Source organism: Podarcis erhardii (assembly GCF_964252035.2).
Source record: "Podarcis erhardii genome assembly, chromosome: 13".
Lineage (NCBI taxonomy): Eukaryota > Metazoa > Chordata > Lepidosauria > Squamata > Lacertidae > Podarcis > Podarcis erhardii.
The window spans coordinates 41,548,771-41,575,978 of record NC_138502.1 but is presented as its reverse complement, the minus strand read 5'-3'; the positions used below and the strand labels follow the sequence as shown (position 1 = coordinate 41,575,978).

General features: G+C 46.5%; 2 protein-coding genes across 4 annotated transcripts in view; one reads left to right on the top strand and one right to left on the bottom strand.

Moving 5' to 3' along the window:
• The first annotated feature begins 6,275 nt into the window (after positions 1-6,275).
• Positions 6,276-10,904, top strand: MRPL35 (mitochondrial ribosomal protein L35). The gene is made up of 4 exons (XM_081838305.1): positions 6,276-6,404; positions 8,415-8,598; positions 10,198-10,342; positions 10,564-10,904. The coding sequence occupies exons 1-4, from the start codon at positions 6,371-6,373 to the stop codon at positions 10,750-10,752; spliced, it is 552 nt and encodes a 183-aa protein (XP_081694431.1). The 5' UTR covers positions 6,276-6,370; the 3' UTR covers positions 10,753-10,904.
• A 4,908-nt stretch (positions 10,905-15,812) lies between these two features.
• The window catches only part of REEP1 (receptor accessory protein 1), a 68,131-nt gene continuing 56,735 nt past the window's right edge, over positions 15,813-27,208 (bottom strand). For all 3 annotated transcript variants that reach the window (XM_081838178.1, XM_081838177.1, XM_081838179.1), the window contains 2 exons: positions 26,069-26,220; positions 15,813-16,183 (listed from right to left, as the gene is read on the bottom strand). In XM_081838178.1, coding sequence (XP_081694304.1) covers positions 16,112-16,183; positions 26,069-26,220 — 224 coding nt within the window. In that variant the 3' untranslated portion in view covers positions 15,813-16,111. The remainder of the gene's footprint in view (positions 16,184-26,068; positions 26,221-27,208) is intronic.

The window sequence follows — 27,208 nt, the reverse complement described above, 5'->3', positions numbered from 1 at the left end:
CAATATTCTTCAGCGTCTGCGGAGAGGAGACATTTGAAATCGCCCGGGCTCTCCTTGCGCCTGAAGACGTCGCTACTGTTCCATACAAAACAATAATGGAACAGCTGAAGGGGCACTTTTCGCCACAGCCCTCAGTGGTGGCTCGTCGAAATGCCTTCTACGCAAAGCGGCAAGCCCCTGGGGAAACCATAACTGGGTTTGTGACCTCTCTCCGCCAAGCTGCCCGGTTCTGCAACTTCTCAGAGCTGGAGAACATGCTTCGTGACCGCCTCGTCGGTGGCCTGAAGGATGAGAAGCTGCAACGACGCCTCTACGCTAAGAAGAACCTAACGTTCCAGGTCGCTCTGGAGGAGGCCCTGGCAACGGAAGCTGCTGAGAGGTCGACGCAAGAGGCACGGCTGAGCCAGCCGTCCCAACCGAGGGTCCACCACGAAGACCTCACCAACGACTCGGGATCCGACAGGGAGGAGGTGCACCGAGTACAGCAGCGCACTCAAGCAGCCCACATACCACAGCTGCCTCGACGAGAAGGAGGGAACTGCGCAAGCTGTGGAGAAAGTCACGAGAGGAGGACCTGCCGTTTCCGCAACGCAGAGTGCAGGCAGTGCAGAAAATTGGGACACATCGCCTGGGTGTGTCGGGCTCGGCCCACCCAAAGCCAGGCATCAGATGACCAATCCAAGAGCCCCAGGTCCCGGGGCCCAACGCACCAAGGCAACTCGACGGAGCTCACAGACTTCCAGGTATACCAGTTGCCCCACCCCAACGTAGAGAAAATTTATGTAGAGGTACAGATAGAGGGGGCCCCATGCCGCATGGAGCTTGACACGGGTTCAACTCTATCCATAATCTCGGCAAGGACCTTAAGGAAACTGTGTCCTACTGGGGGTCCCAAACTCAGGCCGGCCCCATTCACCCTCCGGGACTTCCAGAAACGTAAGGTCCCCACAATGGGGGTGGGGACCTTCAGGGTGCAATACCGAGGGCGGACGCGGCAACTGGACTTGCTTGTGGTCAAGGGCCCCTACATTAGCTTACTGGGGTTGGCATGGTTTGGACCACTGGGACTAGCCATCACCGGGGTGAACCACATGAGCTTACAAGTGGACGTGGACGCCATATGCAAGGAGTTTCCGGGGGTTTTCGATGGGAAATTGGGACAGTATACGGGCCCCCCCATTGCTCTACAGCTTGACCCCGCAGTACGACCAGTCAGGCTCAAGGCCCGCCGGGTCCCATTCGCCCTGAAACCCCGTATAGACGAGGAATTGGACCGACTCGTGGAGCAAGGAGTGCTGGAGCCGGTGCCTAATGCCCCCTGGGAAACCCCAATCGTCACACCCGTCAAGCCTAATGGTTCGGTCCGCATCTGCGCAGACTACAAATGTACCATAAACAAGGCCCTCATGGCCCATGCATACCCAGTGCCAGTGGTCAGCCATGTCCTTGCCACCCTGGCTGGGTCGAAAATTTTTGGCAAGCTGGACTTGGCCCAAGCATATCAACAGCTGCCAGTAGATGAGGCCACAGCAGAGGCACAGACAATTGTGACGCACAGAGGAGCGTTCAGGGTAAAGCGGCTGCAATTCGGGGTCAGCGTGGCACCAGGCATATTCCAGAATCTAATGGACTCTCTCCTTAAAGGGATTCCTGGTGTCACCCCCTTCTTTGATGATGTGTTGATTGCCGGGCCCACACCAGAGGAGTTTGAGGACCGCCTCCGCACTGTTCTGCACCGTTTCCAGATGGCGGGTCTCAAGGTGAAGCGGGAAAAATGTCTACTAGGAGTGTCTCAAGTGGACTTTCTGGGATTTATGGTGGATGCAGAAGGGGTTCACCCGACTGGGGACAAGGTACGGGCCATTTGTGATGCCCCAGCGCCCAAGAACAAGACTGAACTTCAGGCCTTCTTGGGATTATTGAACTTTTACCATTCCTTCCTTCCCCACAAGGCGGCGGTAGCGGAGCCCCTACACAGACTCCTGGACAAGCGGGCCCCTTGGGTGTGGGGCCAGCGCCAGGAGGCCGCATTCCAGGCAGTCAAGGACTTGCTTGTCTCAAACTCGGTCTTGGCACACTTCGACGAGAGGCTGCCGGTGGTGCTAGCATGCGACGCCTCGCCCTATGGCATCGGCGCTGTCCTGGGACACCAACTCCCGGATGGAAGAGAGGTACCGGTAGCATACTTTTCCCAGACACTCAACGAAACCGAGCGGAACTACTCGCAAATCGACAAGGAGGGTCTGGCAATCGTGAAGGGAGTAAAAAAATTCCATGATTTCTTGTACGGGCGGCCCTTCACCGTGGTGACTGACCACAAGCCGTTGCTTGGCTTGTTTGCCCCCGAAAAGCAGACCCCCCAAGTGCTGTCTCCTCGCGTCCTCAGGTGGTCAATTTTCCTTGCCAGCTACCAGTATGCACTGATTCACCGCCCTGGAAAGGCGATGGGCCATGCAGACGCCCTCAGCAGGCTACCACTACCGGAAACAGGCCCCGACCCAGCACCTGCACAAGAGGTTATGAGCCTGGAGCTGCTTCCTGACCGCCCCATTCAGGCACAAGAAGTTGCACACCATTCCAAGAAAGATAGGGTCATCTCCCGGGTCCTGGACTGGGTGTGGAGGGGATGGCCCAGCCGCACCCCCGGGCCAGAATTCGCCGGCTACACAACCCGCAAACATGAACTGTCAGCCCACAAGGGGTGCCTGTTATGGGGAAGCAGGGTCGTTGTTCCCCAGCCCCTCCGCAAAAGGGTCCTCACAGCCCTACACGAGACACACCCAGGGGTAGTAAGAATGAAGGCCCTTGCCAGGAGTTATGTGTGGTGGCCGGGGATCGACGGAGAGATAGAGGCCTGGGTCAAACACTGCCAGGCCTGCCAGGAATCCCGCCCAGATCCCCCAAGGGCCCCAGTCCAGTCCTGGGAGTCCGCCCGAGCACCATGGTCACGCCTGCATGTGGACTTCGCTGGCCCCTTTCAGGGGAAAACATTCTTCATAGTGGTGGACTCCTACACCAAATGGCTGGAAGTCGCACTGGTACCGTCCACTTCTACGTCCGCAGCCATCCGGGTACTACGCAGGCTGTTTGCAACCCACGGGCTCCCTGACACTCTCGTCTCAGACAACGGGACTGCATTTACATCAGGAGAATTTCAAACCTTCACAGTGCAGAACGCCATCCGCCACATCCGTTCGGCGCCATTCCACCCTGCCACCAATGGCCAAGCAGAACGCATGGTGCGGACCACCAAGGACACCCTTCGCCGCATGACGCAAGGGGATTGGGAGTACCGCCTTGCCACATTCCTTCTAGCACAGCACAGCACCCCCAGCTCAACGACTGGCCGGAGCCCCGCTGAACTACTAATGGGTCGGCGCCTTGCAATCAGATTGGACCGCCTTCACCCCGATAGAGCTCAGGATGAGGTAGTGGTGGGGGAAGGCAGGAACCCCCGGACCTTCGAGGCCCAGGACCCAGTGTACGCAAAGAATTTTGGGGCAGGCCCTGCATGGGTACCTGCCACAGTCACCAGGGTCACGGGCCCCGTGTCGTACGAGGTGCTAACAGATGGGGGGCAATGCTGGCGCCGCCACTGCGACCAGATACGGCGACGATTCCCGGGAGAAAACCAGGAGGAGGAGGACAGGTCAGAGGAGTCCCAAGGGAACAGTGGGGCAGTGAGGCCCATAGAGCAGCAGGGGCAAGCAGGAGAGGCAGAATCAGTAAATACAGAGAGGACCCGCGAGGCCGAAAGGACACCGGAACCAGAACCACGACTGAGCGAGCCGGTTGCGCCAGACCAAACAGCCCCATCCTTGGAACACGAGCCAGAACCTGAACCCCGAACCAGGGAACACCCCAGGCCGCAACGCACACGTAGGCCACCGGCGTACCTTGAGGACTATGAATGCGACCTTCCGGGCAGGACTGGAACTTAGAGGGGAGGGGTGTTATGTACTGAGTTGAATAGGATCCAAACTGCAGCAGTCTGATTGGTCCTAGAACAATAGGCTCCAAAAGGCAGCAGTCTGATTGGTCCTAGAACAATAGGATTCAGAATGCAGCAGTCTGATTGGTCCTAGAACAATGCAGCAGTATGATTGGTTAGCAGGAACCACCCAATCATGCTCCAGATAGAAGTGAATCCACAACCTGATTGGCCTACAGTAGAATCCTGGAATTAGCCAATCATGTGCAGCCCATTGTGTAAATAATGTATATAAAGCAGATACTTTGAGGGGGCATTCATTCCTCCTCACCACTATGAGCTGAATAAAGAGCATGAAATCACTTTGCGACTCTGAGTATATTTCAAACATCAAATACATAAACATCAAATACATAAATACATAAACATCAAATCGCCAGCCCAGACACAGTGTGGGGAAAAGTTGCCCCATCTCACAACAAATTTGTATTTCTTGTATTTCATAAAATGTATAAAGGTAAAGGGACCATTAGGTCCAGTCGTGGCTGACTCTGGGGTTGCGGCGCTCATCTCACTTTATTGGCTGAGGGAGCTTCCGGGTCATGTGGCCAGCATGACTAAGCCACTTCTGGCGAATCAGAGCAGCGCCCGGAAACGCCGTTTACCTTCCTGCCGGAGCGCTACCTATTTATCTACTTGCACTTGACATGCTTTCGAAATGCTAGGTGGGCAGGAGCAGGAACCAAAGAATGGGAGCTCACCCCGTTGCAGGGATTCGAACAGCGGACCTTCCGATCGGCAACCCCTAGGCTCTGTGGTTTAGACCACGGCGCCACCCACGTCTCTGCAAGAAAATATATCTCTCCCCTATCGGCTGCTACGAACACGGGTGGTGCTGTGGGTTAAACCACAGAGCCTAGGACTTGCCATTCAGAAGGTTGGCGGTTCGAATCCCCGTGACGGGGTGAGCTCCCATTACTCGGTCCCTGCTCCTGCCAACCTAGCAGTTCAAAAGCACGTCAAAGTGCAAGTAGATAAATAGGTACCACTCCGGCGGGAAGGTAAACGGCATTTCCGTGTGCTGCTCTGGTTCGCCAGAAGCGGCTTAGTCATACTGGCCACATGACCCGGAAGCTGTACGCCGGCTCCCTCGGCCAGTAAAGCGAGATGAGTGCCGCAACCCCAGCGTCGGCCACGACTGGACCTAATGGTCAGGGGTCCCTTTACCTTTTATCGGCTGCTACCGCCACAGCAGGCACTGTAATTCTCCAACTGATTGATTCCCGCCCCCGCCCCCGCCAGGTGCACTCTTCCTTGACTCCCAAGACAGATGCCAACCTTCAGCAGTACAGATATTTGTCGCTTTTGAGTCAGTAGCAGTTACTGGAAATATTGATGGAAACAACACATCATGTAACAATAGAGCAAATAACTATATATCACCACCACCCCGACCCCTGCCCCCCAATTTTTTTTATTTTTTTTTGTTAGCAATCCACACACTTTGCATATTCCAGAATAAAAATTCAGCAAAACTGTATTACAAGCGGGAGATAAAGAAGATAAATAAGGCCAGGAAAACTGTTCACGTGACATGCTATAAAAGGATGAGGTCCTCGCCCATAAACGCAATGAAGAATGTGGGAAGAACGCAGTGCTGAAACATCAGTACAGATTTGGTTAAGCGTGCCAGATTCATGAGGGGAAGATGCTGTGAGAATGGCCTATTTTAAAAAAAATGATTGCATTTTCAAAAACAGTAACAGAGAGCATATTTAGGGAAGGGGGGTGGTTGAATAATTTCCTAATTCTTAACGAAAAATAGCTCCGAACTGAAGCAAATTTGCCATGTTAAGTTAAATTAATTGACAACAGCTCGCAGATACTTAATTGGTTTAGGATTTTATTTATGTTAAGGGGTGCATTAATATGTTTAATTTCATAATGTGAAGATCTAAGGATGTTAATGTTTAAGTTAAATTTTATAAAAACTGTGATTTGGAATACCGTTAAAAGGATATGCAATGAAATTCAACCAAGGGGACGCGAGGAAGTCACCTAACAATGTTAATAAGTGTAATTTTCAATAAGGCTATGATTTATGTTTGTTTGCCTTATGTGTGTGTTTGTTTATAATGTTGTGAAAACCAATAAAAAAAATTTGAAGAAAAAAAAAAAAAGAAGCAGCAAATTTGCCACGCGCAAAAATCGATTTCGGGGTCTATCGTTTCCCAAACTAAAACCGCAAAAAGCCAGCCTTTCAGAACTGAGCGGGCGACAGCTGCGCGCTTGCGAAGAGGCGCAGCTGCAGATCCAGCCGACCCTCCCTTGATGAGGCAGCGAAGGGGGCGGGGCCAGGGGCGGGGCGCTCCGCGCGCGCCTTTGCTTTCCGCTTCGCATTGACCCTCCGTGGATGCCGTAGCGGGCTGAGGAGACAACATGGCGGCGCTCGCTGCGGCGCGGAGGCTCCCAGGTCAGTGATGGGGGGCGGGGGAAGCAACGTTGACTGAGGGTCGCACGAGGGGGGGGGGCGTCGTTTAACGGTTGCCTCGCTTTAGCACCGAGCGAGGAACACGCAGGAAGAGAGAGAGAGCCTATAATAAATCGTTGGCCCTATTTGATTATTCGGATTATTTATTTTGTTGCAGGTGATGCTTGGCGGTGGGACTTGGAGCTCCTGGTTAGGAAATAATAATAATAATAATTATTATTATTATTATTATTTATACCCCGCCCATCTGGCTGGGTTTCCCCAGCCACTCTGAGCGGCTTCCAACAGAATATTAAAGTACAATAACCTATTAAACATTAAGAGCTTCCCTAAACAGGGCTGCCTTCAGATGTCTTCTAAAAGTCTGGTACAGTGGTACCTCGGGTTACATACGCTTCAGGTTACAGACTCCGCTAACCCAGAAATAGTACCTCAGGTTAAGTACTTTGCTTCAGGATGAGAACAGAAATCGTACTCCGGCGGTGCGGCAGCAGCAGGAGGACCCATTAGCTAAAGTGGTGCTTCAGGTTAAGAACAGTTTTAGGTTAAGAACGGACCTCCGGAACGAATTAAGTACTTAACCCGAGGTACCACTGTACCAAACAACTGTAGTTGTTTTTCTCTTTGACATCTGGTGGGAGGGCGTTCCACAGGGCGGGTGCCACCACCGAGAAGGCCCTCTGCATGGTCCCCTGTAACTTGGCTTCTCACAGCCAGAAGGCCCTCAGAGCTGGACCTCAGTGTCCGGGCAGAACGATGGGAGTGGAGACGCTCCTTCAGGTATACTGGACCGAGGCCATTTAGGGCTTTAAAGGGTGGTATGGGGGACTTGCTGGTTTGACCCTGCTCGGACCACACAATTGCCAACCGATTTTGGAGCTACCTCCACGGGTCCAAATTTGGAAGAAAGGCTGGCTGTCACTAGAATCGAGATCACCCTAAACTAGCTATTGCAAAAAGAAAGAAAGAAAAAGAAACGGAGGCCCTAGGTATAATAGCATTGGCTCCCAGTAGAGGCTGAAGCAGGTTAAAATGATGAGCAGGAATAAAAGTAGGACCTGAAGACTTTCATCTTAAGGTTGCTTCTGTTTCAAGCAGGAATGGGGGTTGTGATGAAATCTTGCAGGATAATTGCGATACAATGCTGCTTTTGGAAATTGACCATCACTTTCCTTGTGTCTGAGTGATAGTCCTTTGACTAATCATAGCAGTTCGCTTAATGTGAAATGCTGTAAGCAAGAAATCTCACCAACTTTAAGTCATATTATTAACGATTACAAAAGAAAACGGGCATTGACCTGATGAAGTCTTGTAGTGGGTTTATTATTATTTAAATAATAAAGTCCTATTAGCACACACTCATTTGGTTGATTGCCCTTCCACATTGACTCTTCACCCCCAATATACCAGTATATTTTTTATTATTATTTTCATCAATTTATTTATAGTCTGCCTTCTGTGATTCTAATCCTTCCAAGGCAATTTATAAGAAACATTAAACTACATTAAAGAAAAACCCCACAATGAGCAATTAAAAGCCACTGGGATCCTTTCCACAGGACAGGTGACAGCCCCAGACCATCCTTTCTCAATCTTGGGTCCCCAGATGTTATTGAACTCCCCAGATGTTATTGAACTGCCACCTACATCATCCCCGACCATGCTGTCTAAGAATGATGGGAGTTGTAGCCCAACATCTGGGGACCCAAGATTGCCCTAGACAATCTTCTAGGGCGGCAGGGTAGTAGAAGCAGGCTGTGAGGTCTGACTTCTGAGGTAATCTTTGCCTGCCTCCTGCTCTCTCATGGTGAGAGGAAAATTAAGCTGGTAAGCTCTGAGATGGGTCTTCACCTGCCTCTATCAGTCTCATAATAGTCAACACTCACTGTGAGAAGTCCAGAACAGGGAGAAGCCAGATGAAGGCAGTCCCTGGTTCCATTTCTTGATACATGGTTTGCTTGCTTTTCATAATGTTTTCTCTTATTTCTCTAGGGGTTTTAAGATCGTTCTGCCCTTTGGTCCCTTTGGCCAGTAATAGTTCTTACAGCATCCGCCCAATTTCTTGGTTGTCTTCACTTCACATCAGCCACAAGAAGATATCAACAATCTCCACCAGAAAACCTCTTCTCTCCATTGGAAGTGGGTCTTATGGGCATTCAGTCTCAATATTGAACAGGTAGACACAATTTAACAAAATTATCCTCCATAAAGATTTTGTTTTAAACTCTTCTACCTGGTCCCCAACCATAAAAAAGTCAAAGTATGTGTAACTGTATCCTGCATGTTGTCCCCGCTTCACTGTTGAAATTTAGATTTTTACAGATTTTGAGCTGGAGCTAATATTTGCTTGATTGTTCATAAAAGCACCATGTGTTCCATTATATAGGCATGATAATAGTGTAAAATGTTGGGAAAGGTCCCTATTGCCCCACTTTCCTTACTAATACAGTGGTACCTCTGGTTACATACACTTCAGGTTACAAACTCTACTAACCCAGAAAAAAGTACCTCGGGTTAAGAACTTTGCTTCAGGATGAGAACAGAAATCGCGCGGCGACAGCGCAGCAGCAGCGGGAGGCCCCATTAGCTAAAGTGGTACCTCAGGTTAAGAACAGTCTCAGGTTAAGAACGGACCTCCGGAACGAATTAAGTATGTAACCAGAGGTACCACTGTAGTAGTAAGAGGATTCCTAGTGTATTGCTGGTGTGTTTAACAACGTATTAGGTTATATGCGTACTTTGGCTAAGATGTCAAAATATCAACAGTAGTTAGAGGTGATTCCTCTGAGCTTGATTCAGTTTGGGACTAGTAATTCGCATGAAACTACAACACACTAAAGAAAAAATATTTTTCCCTTACGAGTTCTAAGTGTACTTGCAAGTCTTCAAACCTCCTACCTAAGAGGCCCTGGTGGTTGCTAAGCTTGTGACTGCAGTTCCTCAGTCGTTTGGGGTAGGGCTAATGCTGTTTCCCCAGGATGCCTCTCCCCCCCCCCCCCCGCCACCTTCATTTCTGCTTTCTGGAGCTTGGGAAAAGTACATTTTCCAATATTGTTTATACTGCAGCTGCCAAAGCCACATAAACAAGGATGCATTAGTCCATTTTCTTTCTTCTTTTCCCTCCTATTTACTCATTGGATTGTTATTTGTGCCAGAAGCTAATTATGGGGGTAGCACTGGCCCGTTGGTAGGCATGTATTAGTGCACCAAATTTGCATTCTGAAGCAGGTATTGATGAGGCTTAGTGTTAGTATTAACAAAGTAAGATCCCAGTTCCTTCTCCCCTATGAGCATGCTAGAGCCGTTATGGGGATGCATGCTCCCACCTCCCATATATAATGCCGTTTCCCCCATTTCTACTGTTCAAGGAACATGGGATAGAATTGGGTTTGATCACAGAGAAGTGGGCAAATTTTGGCTTTGCACAGGGTACCAAAGTCTGCCACTTTGGTAAGGTCAGGGTGGGAATTAATGGGAGCAACAACAATATTGTGGTGTGATCATACAAACATACTTTGGAGGTGAGCGTCCTCTTCATCCACGGTGCACTAGTTTGAATTCTTGTATAACAGAAATAATTTTAAGGAGATATTTGAACATTTTTGTGACTTCTGCTATTCATGGAGCATTGCTGAGATGTTTAGTTTTTGTCTTTCAAGGATTTTGGGATTAAGGTTTCTGTGCTATTGAGACACTGATTAGTCAAATGCTAAATTAAACAGGTCACAGCTATTAGATCTAACTTTCTATTTTCTTGATTTCATACAAATTTCAGTGTAACACCACTGCTCCCAAGTATCCTTCATCAGCAAGTAAGGACCCTCATCAAATTCGGCTTGCGAAAAGGAAAAAGGAAAACTGTAAAACCTGTGATTCACAGATTTCTCAGATTGCACTGTGGCCTTTGGCTAAGGAGAAGGGTAATATTTTCTTCATTGAATGATATTGTCTTGACAGCATGATATGCCGGTGTGCGGGAAAGATGTTGCTTTTCTAATTGTAGCTTGGAAATGTGCAAGAATTAAAAAATGAAGGACAAAACAGGCTATATGAAAATCTACTTGCGTGATGATTATGTATTTATTTTGTGGATAGCCATTCATACGTTTGAAGAATTAAATCTTTTACTCTTTGATGACAGGCTGGTTACAAGAAACGGCTGTGGAAAAAAAATTATAGGCGGAGGAGGCGCTTGAGGGAACATGTGTTCTGCAATAAAACACAGTCTAAGCTCCTTGATAAAATGACATCTTCCTTCTGGAAAAGAAGAAACTGGTACATTGATGACCCCTACCAAAAATACCATGATCGTACAAACTTGAAGTTATAAATTGTCAAATGCACACCTGCAGATCTTTGTATGCCAGTCCAAATATTAATGGTTCAGGTTGATTGCTTTTCCATACATCTGTCTAACAAGCAAATGAACAGTTTATGTTAAATTACTGGTGCAAAATAAACCATTGATCTGATTACTCTAAAGATTGATTGTATAATTCTTTTGTTTTATTAGCAAAGGCTAATAGCTGCAGAATGTATAAATATACTTTCCTTGATTGTGGAATATAAATTATATGCCTCAAAACTGTTTTAAATAGTTATAGCTACGGTTTTAAATCTTGGGACTGTATAAAATAAGCATTTAGTCTTGCTCAGCCACGGTCCATTTATTCTTTCCGCTGAATAGAAGTGCAGAATTTTAGCACATGGATTGTCTTAAAGAAGGCAAGCTGACAAAATCTTTGATGAGTAATTAATGGCTGGCTTATAACAAATTTCAGCTTTGCAGGAATTACTACTTTTAAATGACAAGAGAGATGCTATAAGTCCTTGGGCAGTCTTGGAAATGATGATGATGAAACTTCCACTACTGATGGTTGTCTCATATTATAATTTTCTGTTTAATTGTTGATTTATTTATATGTGAGAACACAAATAGACACACACATAAAAATGTGTGAATGTATGTACTTGATACCTGTTTCAAATGATGTATCAGAATCATTCAAGATACTAGGTTTATCTACCACAGTAGAAATCTTCCGTCATCTTACGAACTTGAGGCTCTTACTGATTAATGAAGTCTTCCTTCTTTCCATCAAGACAAACAAATCCCAGCCATTTCCTCAAGTTTCCTTGCAATTATTCACAAGGCACATTTAACACACATGATTTTTCTCTCCCTACAACAACAAATGGAATAGGCTAGGTTGAGAGAGAATGACTGGTGCAGAATCACTCAGTGAACCTTGTTGGCTTGAGGTGGGGAACCAAAATCTCACACTGTCGCAGTAGTAGACCATCAGTTTGTTAATCTATTAAGATTCCCCTTACAACAGGGGTCAGCAAACTTTTTCAGCAGGGGGCCGTTCCACTGTCCCTCAGATCTTGGGGGCAGCGGACTATATTTGGGGGGAGGGTGAATGAATTCCTATGTCCCACAAATAACCCAGAGATGCATTTTAAATAAAAGGACACATTCTACTCATGTAAAAACACGCTGATTCCCAGACCGTCCACAGGCCAGATTCAGAAGGCGATTGGGCCAGCCTTAGCCCCTGGGCCTTAGTTTGCCTACCCATGCATTACAACGATAGCATATAGTGGAGATAAACAATTACAGAAATTAGAACACTACAATATTATAATACTACAATATTAGAAGTGTGATTATAACAGTTTCGCCTCCTTTGAACAGAAGACCCATTCCTTTTTTTAAAAGAAAAATTTAAGACTTTATTTTCAAGATGTATATGAAGCATTATAACAAAACATTGACCTTTGGAATACTGTTGTAGTATGTGATCTTACAATGCATTTTTCACCGTTCTAGCCTAGCATGTCTTTGCTATGGATCAGTGGAGACAAACAATATTAAGTGCCCCGTTACCAGCCTCAGATATTGGCCACTTGCGTTACTTTCTAAAATACAATGCTCTTGACAATTTCAAATAGTGTGCCAAGTGCAAAGCAGGTACTCGCAAAAAAAACCAAAACTGCAAAAGAGACTAATTAACAAGCATTTAGGCACAAGTACATGTATCAGCTACTTAAAGAGTACAATTAGCTTGCAGAGTACAGCTTGAAGGTAGCAGGTTGTTTACAACTGGCTAGAGAGCATCCCAACTTTATGTTCAGCATTTTCTCCCCAGTGTTTTAGTTTTAAAGCTGACTGGTGAAATTCTTTGATTTACATTGAAATAAAATATTTTTCCTGCTGCCACCAGCCATTGGCTAGATAGGCCAATGTCTGACTTCACAGAATTGTAGAGTTGAAAGGGACCCTGAGCGTCATCTAGTCGGACCCTGTGCCTCATACTAGAGTAGACTCAGTACTGTCTACACTGGCAGGCAGAGTCTGTGGCAGAGGTATGTCGCATGAACATAAACTGGAGGGGCCAGGGATTGGAACGGGAACCTTCTGCAGGTAGAAGGTGGAACCAAAGCATGTGCTCAACCATTGAGCTGTGGTCTATCCCCATGAATGGTGAAGGGTGAGAAACTTTGGTAATTAGATCAGTACTGATACGTGGGCATACGCAACTAAGCCATAATAGCCTGTTCTCTTGTGAAGTTGGCCATTTTCCTACAATCAAGAACATTTTACAGTTACATGTTTGGGAGCCCTCCCCATAGTTTTACAATACAGTGGTGCCCCGCAAGACGGACGCCTCGCAAGACGGAAAACCCGCTAGACGAAAGGGTTTTCCGTTTTGGAGGCACTTTGCAAAATGAATTTCCCTATGGGCTTGCTTCGCAAGACGAAAATGTCTTGCGAGTTCCTGCGGGGTTTTTCCCCTTTTCCTAAGCCCTAAGCCGCTTATCAGCTGATCCGCTAAAAGCCGCTAAACAGCTAATAGCGCTAATTCGCTAAGCTGTCAATGGGCTTGCTTCGCAAGACAAAAAAACCGCTATACGAAGAGCCTCACGGAACGGGATTAATTTCGTCTTGCGAGGCACCACTGTACTAGAATTGTAGCAACAGAAGCAGTACTGTGCCGGAGAGCCACAGTCCTTGTGTGGTCCACTGTTCTCTCCCTGGGGTCCCTTCTAACTTTATGATTCTATGTAGCACTGGATTTGGGGTGATGCAGGCAGTTCCCCGACATAGGGCAATGAGCTGAGTGGGTACAAAATTGAGAAGAACCACTTGGGGGCACCAAATTCGGGGCTCTCGCAGGAAGCCGTTACCAAAGAGTACCAAAGTCCGCCTCTGTTCTATGGTTTTACATCTGTAATGCAAAAACAAAAATTGGCAGAAACAGAGCATTGTGGAAGCTAAAGTTGGCTATGCAAAGCTGACCCCCAGTATTGGTCCGAGGAGGTAAGACTAGAGAACCAGAGCAAGAGTGTAGAGCGTATTAATCCCCAACGTGTACATGAAATTAAATTATATAGGAGCCTTCTACTGAAAATAAAATGGATAGCCCTAGTAAATTGGTAGAGAGTACATGTCTTGAGTGTTCAAAATGCTAGAAGCTGATATGTTTTGGTGCACATGTCTCAGCCAAGGCTGTGAACAACCTGCTTCCATTGTATTGCAGATTAAAAAAATGTATGGAACATAAGTGGTACACTTATTTAGCCATTCATGTTTCTCACTGATCTATATACAGATAACACAGTTCAACTGATTGATTAGCACAACTACCAGTGATTATTTTTTTTCTTACAGTGAATTTAATTTGAGAGATAAGGCAATTCAGAGAGTTTCACCTTAGCACTAAACAACAGGAACTCCAAAACAGTCATACTTGTCAGTAAAACAGCAGGTCAGATAGACATTGGTTTGCTTTAGGTAGAATGAGCATACAAGGAGAAATTTACAAATGTGTCTTTTTGGCATAATTAAATACAAAATTGCCACTTTCTCTTTTATTCTGTCACACATAATGGTATATATTGGCAAAAGTTACCTGCTTGTAAGATGATGTCATTTTGCTGATGTTGCAGACAACTTTGAATTCTGTGCGTGAATGTATACAGACTTCAAAAAACTGCTCAACAAATATGCTAGCCGAACTCCCCCAAAATTGAGCTTTTGTGCTACAGCTGAATATTTTCTAGCTGCCATCTAAATTATTCATTTGTTGACTGAAATGGCAACGGATCCAAATATGGTAACTGTTGGAGGCATCTGTTTTTTGTTTTCTTGCACAGCAGTAACCATGCTGATACATGCTTATGCAATGGTTGGATTTTTTAAGGCTTTTCAAAAAAATTAAGAAGTTCCAAATTAGCATTTAAGAAGCATGAAGGGAGGCTAGGATATGAATTCTTAAACCCCAAACAAAAATATTTAACAGACATTTCATAGTGCTAATCTTGGAACCTGAAACACAGCCACCTAAATCCCTGCTACACATTAAGGAGGTCAGTAGTATCATTTGCAATCTACCCATCTGATCTCAGTGGCAAGATCTTTTATTTTCTACAATATTAAATATTCTAATTAACACATACAATTGTCTACAGAATTAGATTTTACATGCTCAACACTTACAAGAGACACCAATCTGAAGCACGAATACACAAATCCTAGTACGGTTTCCTCATTTTGTACCTCTCTAAAATTACAAACACACTGAGGGATCTACAGACTATTGTGAACTCTGTGAGAAGCTAACTACAGCCAAAATCTTTGCATTACGTGAGGGAGTTTGCTTACAGTCTTCCACTATCTTTCTCTGAAAGAAATGCCTACATACCTGGTGGGGAAATGTTAGGATTAAAATCCCATGTGCAGACATGGCTGACTTTCACATAGGCCAACCCACACTTTGCTAATGTGATTCTGGTTTGCCTCCTAGCATTTATTATGGCTGCATGCTGCAGGCATGTTCATTAAGTTGGCCAAGGGTTATAACGTTAGTTTCTTTTATGCATAATATACTTAACAATGCAATCCTAATTCTGTTTACAAAGTCTGACTGATTTCAGCATGACTTTCATCCGGGTAAATATGCTTAGGATGTCAGCCTCAGCCAATCACTGTCGTCAAAACCAAAGTGCCTCTGCTCCCATATCTTGTGATAATACGTATATGTGTGTATGTGTGCGCACGCATCTGTGAGTTCCTCCTTCTCTAAAATCCTCTGGCTCTATTTTTTCAGGAGTACACACAGTATCTGAGTTACAATAAATAAAATTTACAGGGGGCGGGGAGGGCGATTAAGCTCATGTCTAACACCTGTACAGTGAAAAGAATTCATGATTTGTCAGATCATTCACAGTCTTGTAATAAAGATATGATGGAGAACGATTGGGTAGAAAAATCTGTGGCCCCTGCCACTCTATACATTATGAAGCCCAAAATAAATAGGATGGATCCAAGTATTTAGAACAGGTGAATAATTATTTTCCTGGTTGCACTCACAGAGCTAAAAACTAAGCTGATGTAAGGAGTAATTACAAATGTACAGCCTCACTAGCATAGCTGAAAGAACTGCTACTCTGCAAAGAAATCCGGGGGGGTTGCTTTTGCCTTCTGGCTTTTTGCGATGCCACAGAAACGGTCAGGGAACCCACAGCAAATGGAAAGGGAAGCGAGAAAGGCCATGTTTATAACGTGCAATATCAAAAGCACATCCATCTCACCACTGTTTTCCCCCCAACATTATTAACGGAGTAGATCTTTTAAGGCAGAAGAGAGACATTCCGTGGATTTCGGTGCTAATGGCTCATCACGCTCACATGGTTTCAGTGGTCGAAGATGAGGTACTTTTTTTCCTGAAACGAGGTCTAAGGCTCCTAGGCGGTGCCTGTCGAAAACAAAATGCAGCGTTGGTTAGTCTTTCCATTCATTTAGCCACCAGAGATGCAAGTCAATTTGTGCAGGAATTTAGCAAGTGAGGATCTTCAGCTCCAGAATAGGGGCAAGGCTGCTTCCACCTTCCAGAACGGTCGTGGTCCCTTCCAATTCTACAGCTCTACGATTCTAATGTTTAGCACCAAAATAATGTCCTCTGTGCTGGTATAAATCCAAGGCATCACAAAAGATGGAGGTGGAGTACTTTATTGAATCTTGTCAGGCTGATAAACATAGAGCTACATAATAATAATAATAATAATAATAATAATAATAATAATAATAATAATAATACAGTCATACCTTGGGATAAATGTGCTTCAAGTTAAGTATTTTCGGGTTGCGCTCCATGGTTTCGTCACGCGCATGCGCAGAAGCAGCAAAATGCGACCCGTGACGCCCAGACACGGGTTGAGTTTGCTTCAGGATGCGAACGGGGCTCCGGAACGGATCCCGTTCGCATCCTGAGGTACCACTGTAATAATAATAGTAATATTTTTATTATTTATACCCCGCCCATCTGGCTGGGTTTCCCCAACCACTCTGGGCAGCTTACAGCACATTAAAAATGGTAAAACATTAGACATTTAAAATTTCCCGATACAGGGTTGCCTTCAGATGTCTTCTAAAAGTCAGATAGTTGTTTATTTCCTTGACATCTGATGGGAGGGCACCACTACTGAGAAGGCCCTCTGCTGGGTTCTCTGTCACCTCACCTCTCGCAGTGAGGGAACCGCCAGAAGGCCCTCGGAGCTAGATCTCAGTGTCCGGGCTGAATGATGGGAGTGGAGATGCTCCTTCAGGTATACTGGGCCGAGGTCGTTTAGGGCTTTAAAGGCCAGCACCAACACTTTAAATTGTGCTCATAAACATACTGGGAGCCAATGTAGGTCTTTCAGGACCAGTGTTATATGGTCCCGGTGGCTGCTCCCAGTCACCAGTCTGGCTGGCGCATTATGGATTAGTTGTAGTTTCCGGGTCACCTTCAAAGGTAGCCCCACGTAGAGCACATTGCAGTAGTCCAAGCAGGAGATAACCAGAGCATGCACCACTTTGGCGAGTCTGTGGGCAGGTAGGGTCTCAGCCTGCATACCAGATGGAGCTGGTAGACAGCTGCCCTGAACACAGAATTGACCTGCGCCTCCATGGACAGCTATGAGTCCAAAATGACTCCTAGACTGCGCACCTGGTCCTTCAGGGGCACAGTTACCCCATTCAGGACCAGAGAGTCCCCCACACCTGCCCGTCCCCCCAAAACAGTACTTCTGTCTTGTCAGGATTCAACCTCAATCCGTTAGCCACCATCCATCCTCCAATTGCCTCCAGACACTCACACAGAACATTCACCGCCTTCACTGGTTCTGATTTAAAAGAGAGGTAGAGCTGGGTATCATCCACGTACTGATGAACACCCATTTCAACCCCCCTAATGATCTCTCCCAGAAGGAGAGAAGGGAGAAGGCAGAAGGAAGAAAGGATGAGAGTGGACTTAACAGCTTGTTGATTATCTAACAAATTTGCTCCTTTCAGCACCATATTGGCAGAGAATCCAACACAGTGAGCCTCAGCCTCATCGCACAACATGGAAAGGAACACAGAACTTTCCCCCTATTGCTATTTGCTTTATTCTCCCCGGTACCTCAGTCCATGTATACAGAACATCTCCATGCACTTGATAAATAAGCAGGTGCTTTTAAGAGTGAAAGCCATAGTAAACTAGTTGGGGTTATTGATTTCTCAGGCCAAATAAATGAATTCCCTGCCATTGACTGCCTTCGCTTCCTTCCAGAACTGCAGTATGTATTTTTTAAAGTGGTGTACCACTGTAAAAGGGACTCGGGTGGCGTTGTGATTAAACCACAGAGCCTAGGGCTTGCCAATCAGAAGGTCGGCGGTTCGAATCCCCGCAACGGGGTGAGCTTTCGTTGCTCGGTCCCTGCTCCTGCCAACCTAGCAGTTCGAAAGCACGTCAAAAGTGCAAGTAGATAAATAGGTACAGCTCTGGCGGGAAGGTAAACGGCATTTCCGTGCGCTGCTCTGGTTTGCCAGAAGCGGCTTAGTCATGCTGGCCACATGACCCAGAAGCTGTACGCCGGCTCCCTCGGCCAGTAAAGCAAGATGAGCGCCGCAACCCCAGAGTCGGCCACGACTGGACCTAATGGTCAGGGGTCCCTTTACCTTTACCTACCACTGTAAATGTACAAAAAGTAGTAGTTTCCTACCATCACCCCACTTCCATTTGCTTGCTTACTTCTCCTCTCTCCATTCCAGTGTACTTTCACATGGATATATTCTCAGAAACTTCTCTGTCCATATCTGATGAGGCCGTGTCATAATATCATAATACACTAATTCCATTTCAGGTTGCTGACTTTTTCATGAAACAATGCTAACATAGCAATGGTTCAAGAATTGCTTTCAGTGACAGCTACTCCCTCCTTAAGTGTCATTACAACAGAATATACGTTACTGAAACAACTTAACCTTGCATTTGCTGACATCTCCAACTGTATACATCTTCACTAACAGAAAACAGACTAATATCCGAGTAGCTGAAAAAAAAATATTAATTTTGTTCCTTAGGGCTCAAAATATGACATTTGTTTGAATGCTGTCTTCAGCTACTTAATTAGAATTGGATGCAGACTGAATGGTTAGGTTAGGTGCTTCATTTATCAGAATCTTTTATTCTGAGAAATATTCCATTATATTAATTCAGAAAGGCTCATCAGACTAACCTGTTTGCCACACTAAGAGCAGAACCTGTCCATCAACATCTTATCATTTTAAAACTCATATAACAAATTTTCTCCCATACTGTGAGCTCTTGGGAGGTATTTTAAATACTGGTGCATGTATTTTTTCCCATGCTACGGATATGACATTTTTTTTTGGCAAGTTATAATTTGCACAGCAAAGGCCTGTTATTAAACTAAAGATGCATTGAAAGCAAGCATTCAAATCAAGAATTAGACCAGGGGTCAGCAAACTTTTTAAGCAGGGTGCCGGTCCACTGTCCCTCAGACCTTGTGGGGGGCCGGACTATATTTTGGAGAGGGGAAAAAAAAGGAGAACAAATTCCTATGCCCCACAAATAACCCAGAGATGCATTTTAAATAAAAGCACACATTCTACTCATGTAAAAACACCAGGCAGGCCCCACAAATAACCCAGAGATGCATTTTAAATAAAAGGACACATTCTACTTATTCCTACCAGGAATCAAACAAGGAATCAACTTGTTTGATTCCTACCAGGAATCAAACAAGTTGATTCCTGGACCATCCGCAAGCCGGATTTAGAAGGCTTTAGTCTGCCTACCCATGAATGAGATGGCAGGAAAATTCTATGATCTAATCTCAACTAGCTGCTGCTGTGCTGGGGCTTATACCAGCATGATTAGAATCGTAGGCTTTCCCACCAGCTACAATGCCAAAGTGTTACAATAATACTACTAGAATGGAGAGCTAACACGGCCACTCCTACAAAGTCCATAGCAACAGTCTCACCACAATCACAATCACTTCTAATGCCCCCCCACAAATGGAAGGAACCAAGCAGCTATGCAGATACACTTTTATGGTATCACACAACACACTCCGTTCCCTTTCCCACACATGAGGGACAACTGCTGTGGCTCACTGATATTAGGTAGGAGATCAGATGAGACTAGCGAAGCATTGCACCATCATGAGTGCTCACAAGGAGGGGCAGCTGTGTTCCCTGGATAAGCCGCAACCCCTTGATTCTCCGCTTTCTTTCATTTAAAATAAAGTTGCTAGCACTTGGGGGACCCAGGATGTGAGGCAAAATGTACGGGCAGTGTTCTCATTTATTTTGTGAGAAACCAGGAGGCTGCTCACCAGCGGCGTAGCATGGGTTGTCAGCACCCGGGGCAAGGCAAGTAATTTGCGCCCCTAACCCCTAACCTGCCGCCGCTGCCAGCTTCTTCTTGCTGCTGCCTGGGCTGGGGTATTTACGGTAAGGTAGCCACGGCGGCGGCGGCGGGTCCGTGTCAGGTGATCTGAGGCGAGTTGCCGCTGGCGCTGCCGCCCAAACGACGCCGCTTGCCCGGAGGAGGAGGAGGAGGGCAGAGAGGCAGGAAAATGCAACATGGCCCAGCAGCTGCAGCTGCAGCAGCAGCAGCGGCGGCGGCGGGGGGGCTGTGAGGAGGGGTTGCCTGGTGCGCCCTCCGCGGCCCTGACGCGCGGGGACCGCGGCGAGCGCTGAGAGCCGCTGCCTGCTGGACGCCTTCAGCCCGGACGCGCGCACAGCTCGTCGGTTCCGCGAGACATGAGGCTCTGCTACAGCCTGCGCCCGAGGCTCTTCAGCGACTCCGGAGGCGGCGAGCGCCCCCCCCCAGATCTTGCACCCGGTGCGGCTGGCCCCCCCTGCACCCCCCACGCTACGCAACTGCTGCTCACACCTTTTCACTGTCTTTAACCAATGCTGACGTCTTAGAATGACTGAGAAAAGCAGACCTAGCCAATTAGACAAAAGAGAAGGCTACAGTGAAACACCCATTGCCCTAGTAGACTAGAGAATGAACATCTGGTTCATTCAAGAATACTGTAGAGCAGTGTTTCCCAAACTTGTGCCTTCAGCTGTTTTTGGACTACAATTCCCATCATCCCTTGCCACTGGTCTTGCTAGTCAGGGATGATGGGAGTTGTAGTTCAAAAACAGCTGGAGGCACAAGGTTGGGAAACACTGCTGTAGAGGCCATCCTATCAATGGTCTGCTGAAAATCTTATATACAGTCATACCTTGGGTTGCAGATGCTTCAGGTTGCGTGTTTTCGGGTTGCGCACCGTGCCGAACCCAGAAGTACCGGAACGGGTTACTTCCGGGTTTTGGCACTTGCGCATATGCACTAAATCGCACTTTGCGCATGTGCAGAAGCACCAAATTGCGACCCACGCATGTGCAGATGCGGTGCTGTGGGCTGCGAATGTGCCTCCCGCATGGATTACATTCGCAACCCAAGCGTCTACTGTACAGTGGTACCTCGGGTTACATATGCTTCAGGTTACAAACTCTGCTAACCCAAAAATAGTACCTCAGGTTGAGAACTTTGCTTCAGGATGAGAACAGAAATCGTGCAGAGGCGGTGCAGTGGCAGCAGGAGGCCCCATTAGCTAAGGTGGTGCTTCAGGTTAAGAACAGTTTCAGGTTAAGAACAGACCTCCAGAACGAATTAAGTACTTAACCCGAGGTACCACTGTATTACAAAAACATATGAGGAGCAGAGACCAAGATGGCTGCCGAGTGCTTGGAGCAGGGTTTAGAGCTCTAAGGTCAACTCTAAGGCAAATCTCTGCTATATAACCAATTCTTAGCACCTGTTTTTATTCCCTCTTCCTTTTTACTTTGTAATTCCTTTCAGTGCTCTTTTTTGTTGTTTTAATTTATTGTTTTATTGTTCTAACTCCCCTTAAACTGCGAGACTGCATGAAGCTGGGCTAGGCTGAGTACTTTGCGTATGAGGTTTCTTCTTCTTCTTCTTCTTCTATTATTATTATTATTATTATTATTATTATTATTATTATTATTATTTGCAAACTGATCCGCTGTACGAGCAAGTAATGCAGCAGGTGTGATTGCCAAACGGAAGCTGCGTGGAGCCTGCTTCCTAAAATAAAACTATTTGCCCTGAAGAAACTGCAGCAGCGGAAGCCAGTAGGCGGGGAAGGGGGCAGGCATCCCGTTTGAGCTGTAAGACAAAGGGAAGGAGGGGAACTGCCAGGCTTGGCATCAGCTCCTGACACTCTTGGGCAGCTGCCAAGGCCACAAGCTCTCAGGCAGGGCCCGCCAACACCTGACACTTGCCCTGATGTCTGAGTCTGTGAGTCACCGTTTTAATTTATCGCAATGCCCTACATATATAGTGTCACTCCAGAGGAATTTGAGGGAACTCAATGGCCACCTGCTGCTCTCACCCTCGCTGCCAGGTAAGCCCACCCATGTAGGGAGGAACGACTGCTGAGCACTTTGCTGACGGCCTCCACAAACATAGAGCTGGGTATAAAGGAGAGTTGTGAGAATTCATACTGATCAATTCATCTCTGTGTTTATTCCCCACCTTTAAAATGTATATATCAGGGGTAGGCAACCTAAGGCCCGGGGGCCAGATGCGGCCCAATCGCCTTCTCAATCCGGCCTGCAGACAGTCCAGGAATCAGCGTGTTTTTACACGAGTAGAATGTGTGCTTTTATTTAAAATGCATCTCTGGGTTATTTGTGGGGCATAGGAATTAGTTCATCTTTTTCTCTCCAAAATATAGTCCGGCCCACCACATGGTCTAAGGGACGGTGGACCGGCCCACGGCTGAAAAAGGTTGCTGACCCCTGGTATATATGTTTCCTAAAGGTAAAGGTAAAGAGACCCCTGACCATTAGGTCCAGTCGTGGCCGACTCTGAGGTTGTTGCGCTCATCTCGTTTTACTGGCCGAGTGAGCCGGCGTGCAGCTTCCGGGTCATGTGGCCAGCATGACTAAGCCGCTTCTGGCGAACCAGAGCAGCGCACGGAAACGCCGTTTACCTTTCCGCTGCAATTATCTACTTGCACTTTGATGTGCTTTCGAACTGCTAGGTTGGGAGGAGCAGGGACCGAGCAACGGAAGCTCACCCCGTCGCAGAGATTCGAACCGCCAAGCTTCTGATCGGCAAGCCCTAGACTCTGTGGTTTAACCCACAGCACCACCCGCGTCCCTATACGTTTCCTACAGCGTAGTTATTTGACTTTTATAACCCATAATGTGACTTCAGTGGCAGTCCATGGTTTGGTTCATTTCCTCAAAGGGCGGTGAACACATTCTGTTCTGAGATCCATCAGTAAGTTATCATAGGCTGCAAACCAAGAGAAGAACGGGTATTATGGGGAAAACAGTGGTCTACATTGTATGCACAGCACATCTCTCGAACGTTTTAGACAAACTTAATGTAATAATAAAAACATGGATGATGATGATGATGATGATGATGAAGAAGAAGAAGAAGAAGAAGAAGACAGCCTAACCAACAGGGTCGATAGAATGTTTATTGTGATAATGTATGTGAACTTCTTTTAACACCTTCAGGATAAATGTGAAGAATTACAGAGCCAGAGTGAAGTTCACATTTGCTGTCACCTACCTCTCCTGCAGGTGGCGCTGTGGGTTAAACCACAGAGCCTAGGGCTTGCCGATCAGAAGGTCGGCAGTTCAAATCCCCGCGACAGGGTGAGCTCCCATTGCTCTGTCCCAGCTCCTGCCAACCTAGCAGTTCGAAAGCACGACAAAGTGCAAGTAGATAAATAGGTACCGCTCCAGCGGGAAGGTAAACGGCAATTCTGTGTGCTGCTCTGGTTCGCCAGAAGTGGCTTAGTCATGCTGGCCACATGACCCAGAAGCTGTACGCCGGCTCCCTCGGCCAATAAAGCGAGATGAGCGCCGCAACCCCAGAGTCAGTCACGACTGGACCTAATGGTCAGGGGTCCCTTTACCTTTACCTTTACCTCTCCTGCTCTCTGAAAATGCTCATTTAGTGGAGGGAATCCCTTTTCAAAATGAAGGAAATTCCATGATTTTTTAAATTGTTTTTAAGAAACCCTTCAATGTACAAGAAAAGGCTACTGCATATTCACCCATGTCCCCCAACCATGAAAGCTGCCCAATTATTATTATTATTATTATTATTATTATTATTATTATTATTCCCTGCCTATCTAACTGGGTTGCCCCAGCCACTCTTGGCAGCTCCCAACAAATATAATAGCATAATAAAACATGTGTACAATCAGGGTCTTATACAGGATCAACTATTGTGCTCATTTACAATTGAGGCTCTAGGCACCTATACTTTCCCCCCTTGTTCTTTCAGCCCCAGTCTTTATAAAGGTTTGGCTGGCACTTAAAAAGGATTACGGGCAGAGCAAATCCACAAGCTTGCTGCTCTTGATAATACTTCAACAGCAGCTATGCTACTTTTACTTCTGCCTAGTCATGAACAGAACTGAACTCTTAACATCTTGGTGGCTTTTGCATATGCTTCCCCTATATATTTCCATAGGAAGCAGACAGGGCCGACTGAAGACAATTAGGCACCCGAGGCGAACCACAAAATTGTCTTCCTGCGCCAGGGAAGAAGGGAAGGGGGAGCGTAGAAATAAATTGGGGATAGGGGAGGTGGGAATGAAGATATGCATCAGGAACTAGGCGGGGGGAATCAAATCAACCTTACCCAACAGTTGAAGTGGGGAGAAAAAGGCTGTTGGGGGGTGGGGGGGATGGACCCAAGAGACCCCAGAGGGCAGCCACCACCATTTCCTCCCTTGAGGTGGGGCAACACCAGCAGTGCCTCCTATTCACTAAGAAGCCATCGCGGAAGAGGCACTGGTGGGACTGCCAAGAAGGTGGCAGATCTGGCCTCCAGAAAGCATGTTGCAGCGGGCGAGGGTTCCTTGGAGGCCAGATATGTTGCCCCTCTAGATCCCGTGGCCTGAGGCGGTCACCTCACTTTGCCTCATGAGAGGCCCTGTCCTGGAAGCAGCTGCAGCTTGCTACAGTGGTACCTTGGTTCTTAATCCGTTCTGGAAGTCCGTTCAACTCCCAAAACCGTTCAAAAACCAAGGCGCGCCTTCCGCGTGCTGCAGGAGCTTATTGCACTCAAGCAGAAGCTGCGTCGGACGTTCAGCTTCCAAAAAACCTTCGCAAACACTTACTTCCGGGTTTGCAGCATTTGGGAGCCGATTTGTTCGGCAACTAAGCCATTCGATAACCAAGGTACCACTGTATTTTTAAAAAGGTTGCTTGTCAGACATAGAACTTTTAAAAAGAGAGGTGCTTGTACATTTCAACCATTTATATGTCTGTGACCCCAACGTCATTATTACTGTGCTTGCAGGCAGAGACTGGAGCTAAAAGAGCAAGGCAAAACCTAAGTGCATGAAGGCTAAATTGCTGCCAAGCATAATATGTGACGGGACGCGGGTGGCGTTGTGGGTTAAACCACAGAGCCTAGGACTTGCCAATCAGATGGTCGGCGGTTTGAATCCCCGCCATGGGGTGAGCTCCCGTTGCTCGGTCCCTGCTCCTGCCAACCTAGCAGTTTGAAAGCACATCAAAGTGCAAGTAGATAAATAGGTACCGCTCCAGCGGGAAGGTAAACAGCGTTTCCGTGCGCTGCTCTGGTTCGCCAAAAGGGGTTAGTCATGCTGGCCACATGACCCGGAAGCCGTACGCTGGCTCCCTCGGCCAGTAAAGCGAGATGAGCGCCGCAACCCCAGAGTCGGCTACGACTGGACCTAATGATCAGGGGTCCCTTTACTTTTATAATATGTGACACTGAACAGTTTCTTTGCTGCTTACACGGCTCAGAAGATATTTCCCACACCTTTTGGTGGTGGCGAGAGTGGATTTGAAATAGGGTTCTCCCTTAAAATGAAGGTTTTCCAATCCTAGAACACTGGTAGATTGAGAAATAAATATGCACCTTTTTAAAACATCTCTATGCTATTTAAATGTGACGACATTCCACTCCCATAATTCAAAGGACACATTCCAGTTCTGGATAGATGTGTCTAGGACAGGGGTGGGGAATCTGTGGTCCTCCATATGTTACCGGACTCCAACTCCCATCAGCCACGGTCAGCATGCTTTCTGGGGGTGATGGGAGTTGTAGTTCTTCATCATCCGGAGGGCCACAGGGTCCTCACTCTTGGCCTAAGACGACCTACATGCAGTTTTATAATTCTATTGGATTCAGGGCCAGCCTCAACAACCGTTCCATCGCAAAAGAAAATAGCATTTGTAGAAGTCAGGCCCTGTATTCTTAATCCCATTTCCAATGTGAAAATACCTCAATGACGGGATCCTTCTTTTTAGGTGTTTTAGCCTTGGATGTGCTATCCAATGAGTCGTTCTCTTCATCATCTGAGAACACAACTCCCGTTGGTTCACAGTTTGCCTCAGGTGGCCTTTCACTCTCTGCCTCAACCTCTAGTTCAACCACTTAGAACAGCCATTTAAGATCTAAATGGTGAAGAGAAAGAGGAGATGGAAAGGTCAGAGATGGTTGTCCGCTAATGGACTAACGCCAACAATTGCCTCATCCATGCATTTGCCGGGGTTAATAATATAAGCAGGGTTAAAAGGCACACACCAGGAACAATTTTTAGTTGTCAGCTTGAGTTGCTTAAGAAGATTTCAATGCAACACCCATGATTATTATGAATTTAGGCTGTCACCCTGTGCTAATTTGGGAGTAAGTTCCATTGGACTCAGTGGGCTTACTTCTGAGCAGGTATGTTTAGGATTTAACTGCTAGATGCCTTCATTTATTTGTGGATTTCAAAGGGGGTAATATGGATGACTAGATCAGAATAATTTTAGTTCCTGTATAACAAAACCAAATGGAGCATAGTTTACTGAACTGAGAAAGTTAATCAGGAATAATTGCCTAATCTAGTGTAGTGGAACAAAAAGTGCCACTGGGCATATTTACGCCATCACTAAATGCCAAATGAATTATCAGTGCTCAATTATAGTCCAGGCAAACACTGTTGACAAACACCAAACACAGAGTGTTATAAAATGTTCCTGATGCCGCGAACAAATTCTGAATAGTGTGTTCTGCGTACAATGTAAAGATTAACCTCTCATAGCAATGGGTATTGAGAATAATGCTGTGAGTTTGGCTGTCTTGAAGACAGCCATTGGGTGGTCAGAGTCTTCAGCAAAGAAACATTGATGTTCCTTGATTGGCTTTTCACTCCTAACTTTGGAGGGTGTTACCTTTCTGCTGATAGGAAACAAAGAAACACTTCATTGAAATTTGAGTCGGGGAATGCAGAGAAAGCTGAGTGTTATTACATACTTAGGGTGGAGTTACGTTCATCAGGAACCTGATGTGAGTTTAGATACAAGCTGTTTTCCTATTTAGAAATCTGCTTGCTTCCGGTTGTGAAGACACCTTAAATTTATGAAGAAGCTGTAGGTG

What these genes read in the sequence shown, in the direction of transcription:
- MRPL35 (XM_081838305.1), top strand. Translation starts at nt 6,371, where the DNA reads ATGGCGGCGCTCGCTGCGGCGCGGAGGCTCCCAG. An exon ending in TGCGGCGCGGAGGCTCCCAG is followed by an intron (nt 6,405 to 8,414) that starts GTCAGTGATGGG and finishes TTATTTCTCTAG; the next exon opens with GGGTTTTAAGATCGTTCTGC. An exon ending in GCCTTTGGCTAAGGAGAAGG is followed by an intron (nt 10,343 to 10,563) that starts GTAATATTTTCT and finishes CTTTGATGACAG; the next exon opens with GCTGGTTACAAGAAACGGCT.